Source organism: Branchiostoma floridae, chromosome 3, assembly GCF_000003815.2.
Source record: "Branchiostoma floridae strain S238N-H82 chromosome 3, Bfl_VNyyK, whole genome shotgun sequence".
In the NCBI taxonomy this organism is placed as follows: domain Eukaryota; kingdom Metazoa; phylum Chordata; class Leptocardii; order Amphioxiformes; family Branchiostomatidae; genus Branchiostoma; species Branchiostoma floridae.
The window spans coordinates 14,032,913-14,045,920 of NC_049981.1; the positions used below are offsets into that span (position 1 = coordinate 14,032,913).

At 44.3% G+C, this 13,008-nt stretch overlaps 1 protein-coding gene across 16 annotated transcripts in view; it reads left to right on the plus strand.

Moving 5' to 3' along the window:
• The first annotated feature begins 231 nt into the window (after positions 1-231).
• The window catches only part of LOC118412003 (collagen alpha-5(IV) chain-like), a 66,717-nt gene continuing 53,940 nt past the window's right edge, over positions 232-13,008 (plus strand). For 2 of the 16 annotated variants that reach the window (XM_035814574.1, XM_035814559.1), the window contains exons 1-4: positions 235-847; positions 1,312-1,402; positions 2,427-2,494; positions 2,858-2,907. In XM_035814574.1, the coding sequence (XP_035670467.1) occupies positions 2,431-2,494; positions 2,858-2,907 (114 nt within the window). In that variant the 5' untranslated portion in view covers positions 235-847; positions 1,312-1,402; positions 2,427-2,430. Of the gene's footprint in view, positions 848-1,311; positions 1,403-2,426; positions 2,495-2,857; positions 2,908-13,008 lie in introns of all 16 variants that reach the window. The other 14 variants (XM_035814557.1, XM_035814568.1, XM_035814563.1 and 11 more) reach the window with 13 other exon arrangements.

Here is a 13,008-nt window from a genome sequence, read left to right on the forward strand (position 1 = left end):
TCCAACTGAACCAACGAGGCTCTGTCATCCGATAGCGGACCCGGGCGGCATAGGACGACCGACCCCCACAAACATAGGGGTACCCTGGGCCCACTTATAGCTCCCTAAGATTAGACACGTGTATAATCTTAAATCAAGATACACTGTAGGTTGCGACATCTGTAATAGTTAAAACGCGACGGATTACTTTTCCGTCTTGCATCTAGGGCGGTACTAATGTAACAGGCAACAAGAAAACCACCGTTTCTGTGCCAATATTTTGACAGGAAAAATGTTTGTCATTCGGCCATTCCATTTGCTGCACAGATGGCAAAAGGCTCGCAGTGACAGTGGGTAGACAAAGACGTTCTAAACGGGCGAGTGAAGCTATCTATGTGTCCCGCCCGTCACACATAAACACACAGACACTGCTTGGGTTTCACGACGACTTGACGTTCGGTACATCTCCGTGGAAGGTTGAAGTTCCCTCCGAGACATCGCCGACAAGTCTTCCGCCAGGGCGGAAACTGACTCACGTGTCTACATCTGTTCTAGGCGTCCCGGGACGTCTCGACTAGCCGTCGGGAGAAAGAGAAAACCCCGAACATCTCACTGGGACAGGCGTCTGGAGGGAATTGACTCTGCCCCTCCCCTGCCCGCAGGAGTTGGTACATTCCATTTTCAGGACCAGGTTGGCTACAGCGCCGCTCGGATAGACGAGACGGCCGCAGACTGGTAACCGCCGCACACTGTGGAGCATCTCGGTCCTACCCCGCTTGGAATAACTACCGCATCGCTTCAGAACTCCTGGCGGAGGATGCGTTAGAGTCTCTGCGAGCTCACCAGCGAGGCGTAGCTCTGCGAATTTGTAAGTACCGACATCTCTTTCTTATCCGCACATCCCGCAAAGCTATGGGATCTAGAGGAATATTTTCGTATGCTCTTTTCTGGGGCGGTATGTGACCCTCCTCGCATGGGGTGTTTGCATTTGTGTCCCACCTCAAAACCCGGGCTGATGTTCCTAGAGAGAAAGTCAACAAGCAGTAAAACCTACACTAAGCCACTACCAAGTGTTACTTTTTCCATCACTCCGCCTTTGACTTGGAGGGATTTCCAAGAGAGGCAAAAGTTATTGAAAGGAAGCTTAAGATGAAGTAACCTTATCCGAGTGTTCATCAGTAGATCTAGATACTTGCCAGGGGAGAGTTGAGACGAATTTGACGTGGTTCGCAGCGACTTCCCCCTGAAAGAAAACCGCGCACCACTTGCCAAGAAACAGACGTTCGTTCTCTGGAAGGACTCACTTTCTCTTTTCTTTGTTTCCCCGCCAAGAATCTTCCAGGACTACTTGATGAGAATAACCGCAACGGCCAGGAGATAGTGTTAGTTTCCCGTCTTCCAGGGCTTGTAGAAAGTTAGACGGGTAAGTCTCTGCGTTCTGCTTTGTTGATTTTTTGCTATGCGTGTGTGTGTCTGCGACTTGCACTGCCACATGTGGTAGAGAGCTAGAGAAAGTACTTCACAAGTAAACACTTTCACTATCTCCAAGCTCCTTGCAGTAATCCCTTTCCCGGAGCAATCGCAAGAGAAATCGTCCAGTAGATTGGAGAAGGGAGCTCGATTGAATAGAGGGATTCTAGAAATCCCAGCCGTAATGTGCCGCGGGGTGGTTGGGATGAGGAATTACGGAATTCTAACCTTGATAACGCGAAACAGATGAAACGCCACATGTTGGCGCGGCCGCCTGCCCCAACCACCAACCCCACCTCGCGCACTCACCTTTTCCCCATCAAAGTTTTGTTTTCTCACTCCTCTTTCCCTCAGTGTTGACAAATTGATAATACCTCATGTTTGTAACGCGCGTGAATGGCTCATAGAGTTTTAATATGTAACCTCCCTCCCCTGTGGACAGTTTGGAAAACCAAACGGGTGACTTGTGATTTATGGCCAACCTCTAGCTCTGTACCTGACCTTTCATTATTGACAAATGTCTACATTTGCATCTGTTTCTGTGCCGAATTATGATCTATTAATATTTCTGATGGTTTGTGGCGGGATGTTTAGAACTGGTCTGTTGGCGCTGTGCCTAGAGTGCACCAGTCGGGTAGGGGGACGAACGAACACCGCAATTTATTTGGATTTAATTACAAGTGAGGAAACCGAACACCGCGGTACAAGCGGGGCTGGACTCTCTCTCCGGATGGAAACAGGCTGGCTGGATTTCTGATCGTTCGCGGAGTCGGCTGTCTGATCGTATAAGACTAGAAACATAGCAGGTACCACCGCCAAATCAGTTCCACACCAAACAAGTTCTAGCCTGGGAACCATATGCTACATTTGCGCAGGAATGTGTGAGACATTCATGATCAGAGTGTGGGATGTTCTATTTTGACAGACAGGGCGCCATTTTGTTGACCTTGACATGTGTACTGTCCCCTCCATCACAGGGCCATGGGGACGTTATGGGACGCGACGAGGATACACCTCGCCATCTTCCTACTATTAGTTGTACATGGTAAGTGTTTCGGAATCCTTTCCCCAAATATAGATCAGGCTTTGTTTACAGGCGGAGGCAAAACCACAATAAATCATTGTGTCGCTGTCTCGGGGCGACATATGTAACTGATTAGCACAAATAAATAGGGACATCTAGACTTTTCCAGACATATCCAAATGAACATGTCTTTTTAAACTGTCAAAGGCAAATATCTTCCGCGGGTACCGGGTTGGACTATGCATTCTCATTTATTTGCTCCATTAAGAAATAAGTTACGACAACCATCTGAAAACTTTCTCAATAAGAATGTTTTTCTAATTGAAATCCATGTCGGACTTAATCGTTGTCCGCTTCGATAATCTTTTTCTCTTTTCTTTCCAGCAAATGCTCAATTTTCTAGAAAGAAAAGTTCGTCCTGCGACTGCCCTGAGGTGAGTGCTCTTCCTTTATTAGCCAATCAGAAGTCTAGACAGTTGCCCCTGGCAACGAGCAAATATCCGGAGGGAGGGAGGGACTTGGAATGTCTTCCGGCTGTTCCACCTATTGCTCACCCTCAGCGGTTTCGGCAGACTTTGTTTGACAGTGCACTTTGAGTATGTAAAGGGCAATTGAACAACTTGAATGGGCTCCAACAAAAGCAAATATACATCGATCACAACTACAGCTAATTCGTCTCCGGTGATGTAGCTAAATTTGGATGAAGTCAGACCGGAGTTAAATTCCAAAGGTTAGAAAAGGTTTCACTCAGTTGTGACGAGTTGCACTTGCAGAGTTTTCGTGGTAGCCCACACAGACCTAGCCTGTGTATATCATTCAGCAGTATGTTACTCTCATGGACTTCCCTTTGCGTGACATGAAATGTTCACAGTGGAAATTAGTCTGACTTAGACAGAGTTAGAGTGATGCTTACAGGGACCACCAATGTCTCCCCTCACAACAGAACAAAGTTCTCCGTAAAAGCACCTAACACCAGGTGGGAAAAGGTCAATGCTCTTACCCCTTTGTGTTAGAAAGAGCTGCCATACGTAGTTTTGGTGTTTTCAGTGTGTGAACTGAACTCACAGACAAACATACAGTGTATATATTTTTGCACTTTGCCTTGGCGGTTCACCGAATACAGATTTTCACGTAATAGTTGTTGACGTTAGTCTCGTGAACATCTTTGTGACGAAACGCCAAGACTGTAATGTCCGGGTGATGAAATAAGGATATACAGCCAGTACCCCTAGCCTACTCCCTTCCCATCCTTTCGCCCATTCTGAGCAAAAGCAGCACCACTCGGAGCCTCTCGGAAACCACATTTGATCACCGGTCTGTGATAAGTTGTGGCGGGAATGGCACGCTGTACACGCCCATGACTCCCAGCTAATAAAGACCATATTTTCACCAGCTCTGTCCAAAAATCAGGTTTCGTCTGGATTGACAGGTTTTAGAACGGGCCAACATGGCTGGTCAAGTGAAGAGTCCATCAAACGCGAGGCATTGAACCAAGAAATGCTTGCACGCGTTCAAAGTGTTGTCTTATATCGTCGTTAAAACCCAACCCAACCAGGCTTCAGTTGCCCAATGCTCTTGGTAGAGGTCTAAATGACAGAGCACTAAATAGAGATTACACAAAATACGTTTCTAGTATCTAAGATACTGCTTACAAATTCCCTCGTTTGGCACAGTTTTGGACGTACACTAACTACTTTAAGCGATGCTAAACCGGTTGTATCACCTTCGTGATGTTTACGCTTGAACCACACCAAAGTTTACCAATCAATGAGCTTTTCTGAACTACTTAAGCTTTTGTGACCACGACGTTTATGTAATGCTTTCAAAATACAACATGTAGTACGACAGGCTAAAACAAGCACAAGTTATAAATGGACGGACATGTACACAGAAGCTATAAGAGTTGTAACGTTGAGATGGAAGTAGTTCTGTTTGTTGGATGAAGTATTGCTGGATGCTGTTTGACTTGGAGTGGCTAGTTGGAATTTTGTGCCATGACCCTATATAGCTGCGAGATGCCGCGAGGAAAACACAACCGTTTACCCAGCGAGCCGCACGTATGCTAACGAAGATGGATGGGTGCGGATCGTATGTCTCCGTGCTAATTTTTATAAGGGGGCAAAAACGGGTGATAATCACATAGAGATGTCCGTATTTTTTCTCGAAACAAACCAATGTACTGCATAATCATGATTTTCATATCTAAACCCATTTCCATTGTGATGCTTTATTACGCAATCTATAATTTTTTATAATTTGACGCCGGCAGTTGATATGTTATGCCCAAGACATTTGTTCATGGTTCTTCACGATATGAATAATAATAATTATGATGATGATGGTTCTTGCAGTTGGAACACGTTATATTGGTGGGAACCGATTGCGTCATGTTATGATTATCTAGTCGAACATTTAGAGAGGCCGATGGAAAAAAGTAGTAAAATCCCCATAACAGCGTTTTTTTTCGGATTCGAGTCTCCGGGCAGGCTGAATCTAGAGTGCACATTCTGATTTGCTAATGTGGCCGTCATTCGGAGAATATAACTTGCTCGAACCAATAAGGACCATGGTTATATCGTATCAATCGTTTTCTGTACCTGACCAATAGTGACTCGTATCGATCATTTTCTGTATCTAACCAACAGTGGCAGATACAACAAAACCAAACAACTCTTGACGCTGTTCCAAAGTGTGGAAGTAATTTAGAGCTCTTGGCATCACCAAACGTGTTCCTCTGGACTTTCAAATAGTGTTTGAGGGCTCTACTTGAACTGGCCTGATATGTGATGACAAGAGGAATACCGCAAATATATTAATGTGTTCGGAGATAATGTCTGAAGTGCTTTCGATGAGTTGGTGTGAAAAAACAGACGCGATAGTCAAAGCTGTGGCCATCTGGGAGGCCTGGTAAAAGGCCTGGTAAACTGCCTGATGAAAGAAGAGCCGTAGTGACTTGATGGAACGTGATTTCACTAGAAGCAAGCTTCATGCAGTAATCTTTCATGATCTTTGATTGTTTACTTTCTAAACACAGGTATCAAAGGGTCACTGAAGACCCATTCCACACAGCCCTGTGTCGTTGATGAGTCGAAAATGTTCGATAACGTTATTTACGTAACCTTGGCCCGGGTCACAGTCGTCGTACGATGATCGTACGATCGCAAACTAGACGCATTCTTGGGATACTACAGTCGTGCATGTGTTGTACAAATTTCAGCTGTCTTGTGGCTGTCAAGATTCTACCCAGCGGTGCATGGTTCTGTCACAGCCTGATTGAAAGCACTATGGCATCAAAATCGTACGATTACATACGACGAAAATGACTGCGCGTAAGACTCGTAAGGTTGCACGATCTCTCACGTTCCGTATCCTGACAAAGGCGAAGTTGTCTGGGCACTTTTCCATCGCCAGCTATTTAGACTGATTGCGGTTCACCGGGTCCCTCTCACAGTGATCCGTACAATAGCTTGCGGGCCAAGTTTAACGAGCAAAAAATGCCAGTGTTTGCCAAAAAGCCGTCTGATACAAGACCGTCCCTCTGTTGGAACAGTAACGTGTGATAGTATGGTTAGCATTCTGGACGACTCATTGATTTCACGATACCCCTTAGTCCAGACTACACATGCTGGTCTCGTTCCAAAAGCCTTGGAACTAAAGAATTCCAGCGCGTCCAATTTAATGTAGTTAGTGTACACTCCGACTAGCCCGAGTTTGGCTGAGATAAACAAAGATCTTGTAGCATTTACCCCTTGGTTTTAAAGAATTTGCAGTGGAATTAGATGTATTACTCAGTCGAGGACTAACTTCTCTTTTAGGTTTATGAGCTCATTAAGTAAAGGAATGTACATAGGGAAACAAACTAAGCAAGTTCATCGAAGATTATCATCACTTTTGTCCTAATTATTGTTCCTTGCTCTGTCTATAGCAGGGTACGTTAATTTTACAGGGAGGGGTCGCTAGCCCTTCCCTTTAACATGCTGGAGGCACCTCCTCCAACACGGAACCCCCATTCTACGTCCCTGCCGAAAGATGGGTAATGCCCCAACCGAGATGCACTTTTGATCGGAGTGGGGAGGGGGGCTCTTCAAAGTTGTTCCCCCTCACTGTACGTTTTCACAATTTCTGTAATATCCATGTCCGATGTCGTCATCTCAATTTCCTCCAAATATCATGATTATGACGCCATGTCTGTCTGAATTCCCCGTCCAATATTTTGTATATTTTCGAAAAGCAACGACAGGTGTGGTCGAATTATTATTTTTAAATTCTTGTATGTATTGAATGTCCTTTGGAATCAAAGACCTTAATCTGTGTATTTCTTCCTTCCCACCCACCTTGCCCAAATTGCCACAAACAGAAGAAATGACAACAAAACGTATCTTATGACGTAGTATAGGCTAACTCAGCTTTCATATTCAGTTAATTGGACTCAAAACGACAGTGCTTTTATGCCCCGACTTGTACCTTTGAATGAACCTCTTAATTAGAATAACCTTAAGAAAGTCGTTTTGCACACTTCATTAACATCCACAATAACAGCGTTGGGTTAAATTCTCGGGCTGTGTATATTTGTGCCAAACAGCTAGCTGCACCACATTCTATCCTATCAGTTGCTCATCAACATTGGACGTTGTTATCAGACCATTGATTATGGGTGACCCTAATGTTGCCATTTGCAAGTGTCCTTATGTCTGCATCGTATGTTGCCATCGTTTTTTACTCATCTTATTTAAGTTTCCAGTTGTATTTGTTTTGAAAACACTGATAATGTAAACAAAAAGTTATTCCCGAGCCAAAGGCTAAGGAAGAGCGAGAGACCTGAATAACTTTGACATTTTCATCACTCCCCTCCCCCTTCCCTAATCTCTCCCCTAAGACATTACAGACTCCCTGGGACGTTTAGGACACGCTTCTGGACCTGGAAAAACATCCACACCGCCGCCGGTGTGGGATTGTTCTTCCCACGCGTAAAATACTTCGTAAATATTTTGGGTCTCTGGCAAGAGTGCAAGGATAATATTCAACCCGTAAAATGGGCTGGTGTTGTTGCGCGGTGGGGCAGGAATCCCCCGGGCTTAATTACTCAAATGACAGATAAGGACAGAAGACGGGTCCTGGTGGGCTTTAAGAACTTTTGTTGCTGTGGCGGCGGGAGGGCTCAAAACGTGGGCCTTGTTCAAAGGAGTGGAACCATGTTGGGAAGATCTATATACCTTGTTAGTTTCTACTACAAAGAATGCTACAGACAGTGGAAGTTCCGGAGCAACAGAGTCAGTCTCTGAACATTACAATCTTCCACAGTGCTATAATGCAAAGACTTTGTAACTCAATGTCAAGGTTCATCATTTGATCACAAAGGGCAGACATTCTACCCCCCCCCCCCCCCCCCCCATCACAAGAAAACACTGGTGACACCAGACAAGCAACATTTGCGAGCAAATGCAGCATATTTCAATCCATCTTCCCTTGTTCCAAAAGTGAATTTAAGAAAAAGTCACCCCCCTCCCATGCGAAAATGAGGCACTTCCAGATAAAATGGGCACTTAGTTCCACTGAAGCAAAGGGCTTCACGGGCTTCACATATAATCACCCTGGTCCAAAATTAAATTTAAAAAAAATCGCCCGGGTGAGAATGGTACCTACATGTCAAATGAACAAGTCCAAAAACACGGGGAAAAAAAGAATTTTCAGTCACCACTCCAGTCCAAAGTTGAATTCTTAAAAATGATTACTCTCACACGGTCAAGGCAGACTTATTAAAAGGACGGATCACCCTAGTCTAATAAAAATGTTTACAAAAATGCCTCCCCCTGCAAGAATAGACTCTTTCATCACTCCCCAAGTAAAATAGTCAAATAGACCAGTCCAAAAACACGTCCAGCCAGGACATATGTTTTTATAAAACCATCCCAGTCCCAAATTGAAATTAAGAAAAAGTCCCGTGTATGAATGGAGCAGATTGCAGATTACTGAATGAAAAATGACCTAAAACCGCCTATTCTGAAGTAACGTATGCCAAAGGTGTGAATAATTATTCACACATGACGTTAACGTCATGTTGTCATAGGTGCACAGCATCCCTGAACCAAGATTGAAGTCATTTGATTTAATCAGGCTGGCTTATTAGCTGATCACTTAATCTAATCAGCCAGGTGAACCTGGAATGCCAGGTACTGAGGTAGTGGGATCACGGCGCAGGAATCTGAAAACCTCAAAATACCCATCCCCCGAAAGATGATCTCAAATGAATAATTTGCCAAAAATCATGAATCCTTTGAATGAATATCTGTAGCGTAACTACCCCCTATCCCAAATGTCAGGTCATTTGCTTGTTCTTGCACAATATACATTTTCCGTTATACTTCAACGTGAACCCTGTACCTGTGTTTTCTATGACTGATATAAGATACGTTCAGACTATCTACAGTGGTCCAAGGGGTGGTGGGAGCTCGGGATCCTATCTTCATTAGCTAATAACTCGATAGGGCCTCTACACTACATTCAGTAATGACAAGGTCTTGGCCTTGGCTAGGACAGCAATGCATGCAGTTTCTCAATGCTTACCGCTTCCGACTTCAGACTCCGAGGCTGGACGACTGATTTAAAGGCAAGGTTATTGGTTAACCTCTTTGGAAGTAGATAAATGAGAGCCAGGCTTTTTTGCTTACATTGTGCATTACCGTGGTATGGAGTCGTAAATTGAATTTGAAGTTTCTCTGAGATTGAGAGATCCCCCTTTCGTGGAAGTCCACCAGACAGCAGTGGGAATAGGAGCAAGGAAGCATGTGGTTTGACCTTTCACCTTCAGACGCCTGCGACGAAGTTCGAACAAAGCCTCCCTGTGATGTTTTGAAAAAAAAAAAGAAAGGATACAAAGACGAGTTAAGACCTTTGACTAGAATCTAGATTCTCTCTACCTGACTCGGCTAGTGCCTCTGACCCTTTAAGAATGTACCCCCTCCCCCTGAATAAGAAATATTACCTCTGATACCTGCGTTAGACTGGGCAAGTAAAAACAGATGTCTCCGTGGGCACAGAATGTCTCGAAGCTCCTTCTCCGGTGTTTGTAGCAAGATAACAGCTATGAGTGTCGAATAGCCTGGTGTTCTAACGGCACCCACGGCAAATCTTATATTGATTTGGGGTTCTGGAAAATATCAAACATCGTAAAGCTTAAGAAGAGTTAAGTTATTGAATATTTTAGATACTGAACAAATTTCTTGCCCGCCCCCACAAACATTCTCGTCAGAAAACAGACGATTTTATCGGATCAGATGAGATCATATCAATGATGACGAAATTCCTCTGAACTGTTCGGTACTGTTGCTACAACAAAGCAGCCGTTGTCAAAACACGATCCTGGAGAACCTGCCTGGTATGTCCGCCGTCTATTTAGATAACCCATTTTTTTCTCCGAACAAAACAAAGTATAGTTAGTACTTTCCCACCAAATTAGCTTACGTTACGTCATGTTTTTCGCCATGAGTAACTTAAGATATTGTCGCCATGGCAACCGTCACTTCAGAAGTTAGCTGACTTTAACTTGAGTCGCTCCTTTTTTGCTGACGACAGTATACGACAGTATAATCGGTAACAAAGATCACGATTGACACCTTGGTACATGGCAGTATGGTTAACGAGAACCATTCTGGTCTGCTTTCTCTTTTTGCCGGTTGAACATTTCTGCAGGAATTTCTCTCACTTTACACTACCCTGCTTTTCCCCTTTCAACACTTGCAGTTGCACATTGTTTTCTGTCTACTGGTAACTTGTGTGCCACGTTTTGCGTATGGAAGGGTAATTTGACGTTTCTTTGACTTAGAGCTTTCCCTTGCGAAAGTCGGGTGTAGAATAACACTAAAAGGTGACTGTCCAGTAAACCGCTCTTTTGTCTCACCAGCCAAGTAACTGTCGCGTTTTGCGTCAGCGCCCCTCCCCCGCGCGATCTACCCTGACATTTCATTTGCACAAACAGCGGTGGTAGGCAGCCGACTGCTGGGTTTGGAGCTCCTCCAGAAGAAATGTCGTTCTATTTTAAGACACCGATCAATAAGAGCATTACTGAAAGAGGTCATCATAAGCTGGGTATTTTAGAATATCAAATGCCATTTCGGATGCATTTGGTTTCCACACTTTATCTTTATGCATGCAGACGTGGAAGTCAAGCCATAATCACACACACACACACACACACACACATATACACACACACTAACACACTCGAACGCGCGCGCGCGCGCACACACACACACAAAACACACACACACACACACACATACACCTACACACACACACGAACACGAACAAACACACAAACAAACACACCCTCGCCCTTACGGTGTGAGAGTCCCATGGTGATGCCCTGGCTTAAAGTTTGGGATGGTTGCCAAACATGTGGTTTTCGGTCTGCCGCCAAGCCTTGTTTAATGTTTCTCTTCCAACTCTGTGTCTCCTTTCTTCTCAAAACGTGATTTCAAGCTCGTCCGACATGTCAATGTCACCGAAGCCCTCACCTGTATATTTTTGACTCGAGCGGAAAGGATAACAGTAGACAGGCGCTGTCTTTGGTCCTTTGGTAGGAAACCTTTCCCACAACTCGGCGATTTGCGAGTTCAGCTCTCGGCTAGCCCATCCAGGAGATCGAGACAGGGGTCCTGTTTGCTTACGTTACCCAAAAGTGCTGTCTTCAAAAGACTTATGTAAAATGTTGAATAGATTTGTAGAAATGCGTTCTCATATAAAAGTTAATTCAAACCATGGCCATCAAATTCTCCGAAGTTCCTTTTCGGCTCACTGCAGCCTCTGAGAACGAAAGTCGCCGACTCCAATACGGAAATCATTGCTACTTCTAAAGCCCCGTTGAGGAGGTGGTCCCTTGATGGATTATGTGTGGAGAAACTACGACTTTGGGATCTCCAGACTTGAGCAACTGTAAGATCTCGGATTTCCTGAAGGTTACAACCAGTCGCCATGATTGATTATTTGAGTTGGCCGTCGCTGTTGGACCAACTCGGAGGTGCAAAGGAAATCTTGTCTGGCTTTCCCCATCTGGGATTTCGGCAACAAAAATAAGACCTTTTGTGATTTACACTCCTCTGGCGAGTGGCAGTGAGTAACTTGTGTTATTGCCAAGATCAAATCGCAAGCGCGAGTATCGAAGGGAAGGGGGAGGGGAAGGGTTCTGGGATAAATTTCAAACTGTAGATGATTGTAACCATTCTTCCAGTTGCTCAAGTCTGGAGATGAATGACTAATTGTGGACAAGTTTACTTATGTCAAGCACAAATGAACAGCATTGGACAATACCCAATGAAGGGCTCAGCGCCAATTCACTGCTAACATTTCAGTTGGGATATCCCAAGAAAAAAAGAATTTGGCAAAGGTTTTCTTGGAAAAGAAAAAAAAATCAGCTCTGCAGTTCTGGTTTTACTGACGTATAATTGGAGTCTGGGTGGAAAAAGACGAATGACGGGGTTTCAAATTACTGTGTGGGTGGATCTAGAGGGGGCAATGTTATTTACTTGTCTCGTCCGCTCCTTCACTAAAACCATCTTTACCTGGCTTTTTACCGTCTAGACGAAGTACAGAAAGAGACTAGCTCTGGTGCGACTTTTGTGTTTTCATGCAGGATTGAATTCAAGATGACTTTCTTGCTTCCGTATAACATGCATTGGCATAATACCGGTCGGTTTACTGCAATTTCTCAAGCAATGCTAATTTGGCAAATGATCAACGCATCATTTTCTCCAGTTACATGTTGCTGTTACAGCTTACCTTTGCCACTTCTTCTGTGTAAATTATTTTGACTCTCTGGTCCTGCTAAAAACATAATATCGTAATTGGAACACACCGCGGAATTGCACGGAGAACGGGCGCGTGGTTGGAAGGGGGTGCACTATACCGGCCGAACGAAACAAGGCACAATTAACTGCCGCTATGTACCTTTATACATCCTCTGTTGTTCCTTTCTTTCCTGTTAGTAGTTGCACAAAACAAAAATCTACATGAGCATACAAAAAGTCATGAGAAAATGGGCGTATACTGACAAGAATTTTCATTTAATTTTGGTCCGTCACAACCACTATGACGTAAAACTTTACTGCTGGTCGTAGCATTAAAAATGGCGGCGTACGTTCAATTTGACCCATTCAGCCGTAGATCCGGGCGATAATGCAACGGTTCCTCACACTTTTACACGAGTTGTAGGTCACCAGAAGAAATTCAAGATTGCTGTTGAATCATGCTCGTCTTGTGCCGTGAGCACATGTGATTATTATCTGCAAATCTGGCGATGAACGTGACAGTGTGTTTGTCCCACGACGAGCTCGCCTGCCCCGAAAATGACCTGAAAACTTTTGGCCTTGTTGTCTTCGAATGCATTGTTATCGATGCTTTGTAAATTATGTATTGGACACCTAGATGTCTGAAGTGTGCATACCTCAGAAATAACTATTGTTGCATGTGTAGATCTCTTTAAGTTCCACTATTTTTAATCGACCGGTATAAGGCTTATGACCGGTATTATGCCAATGCAT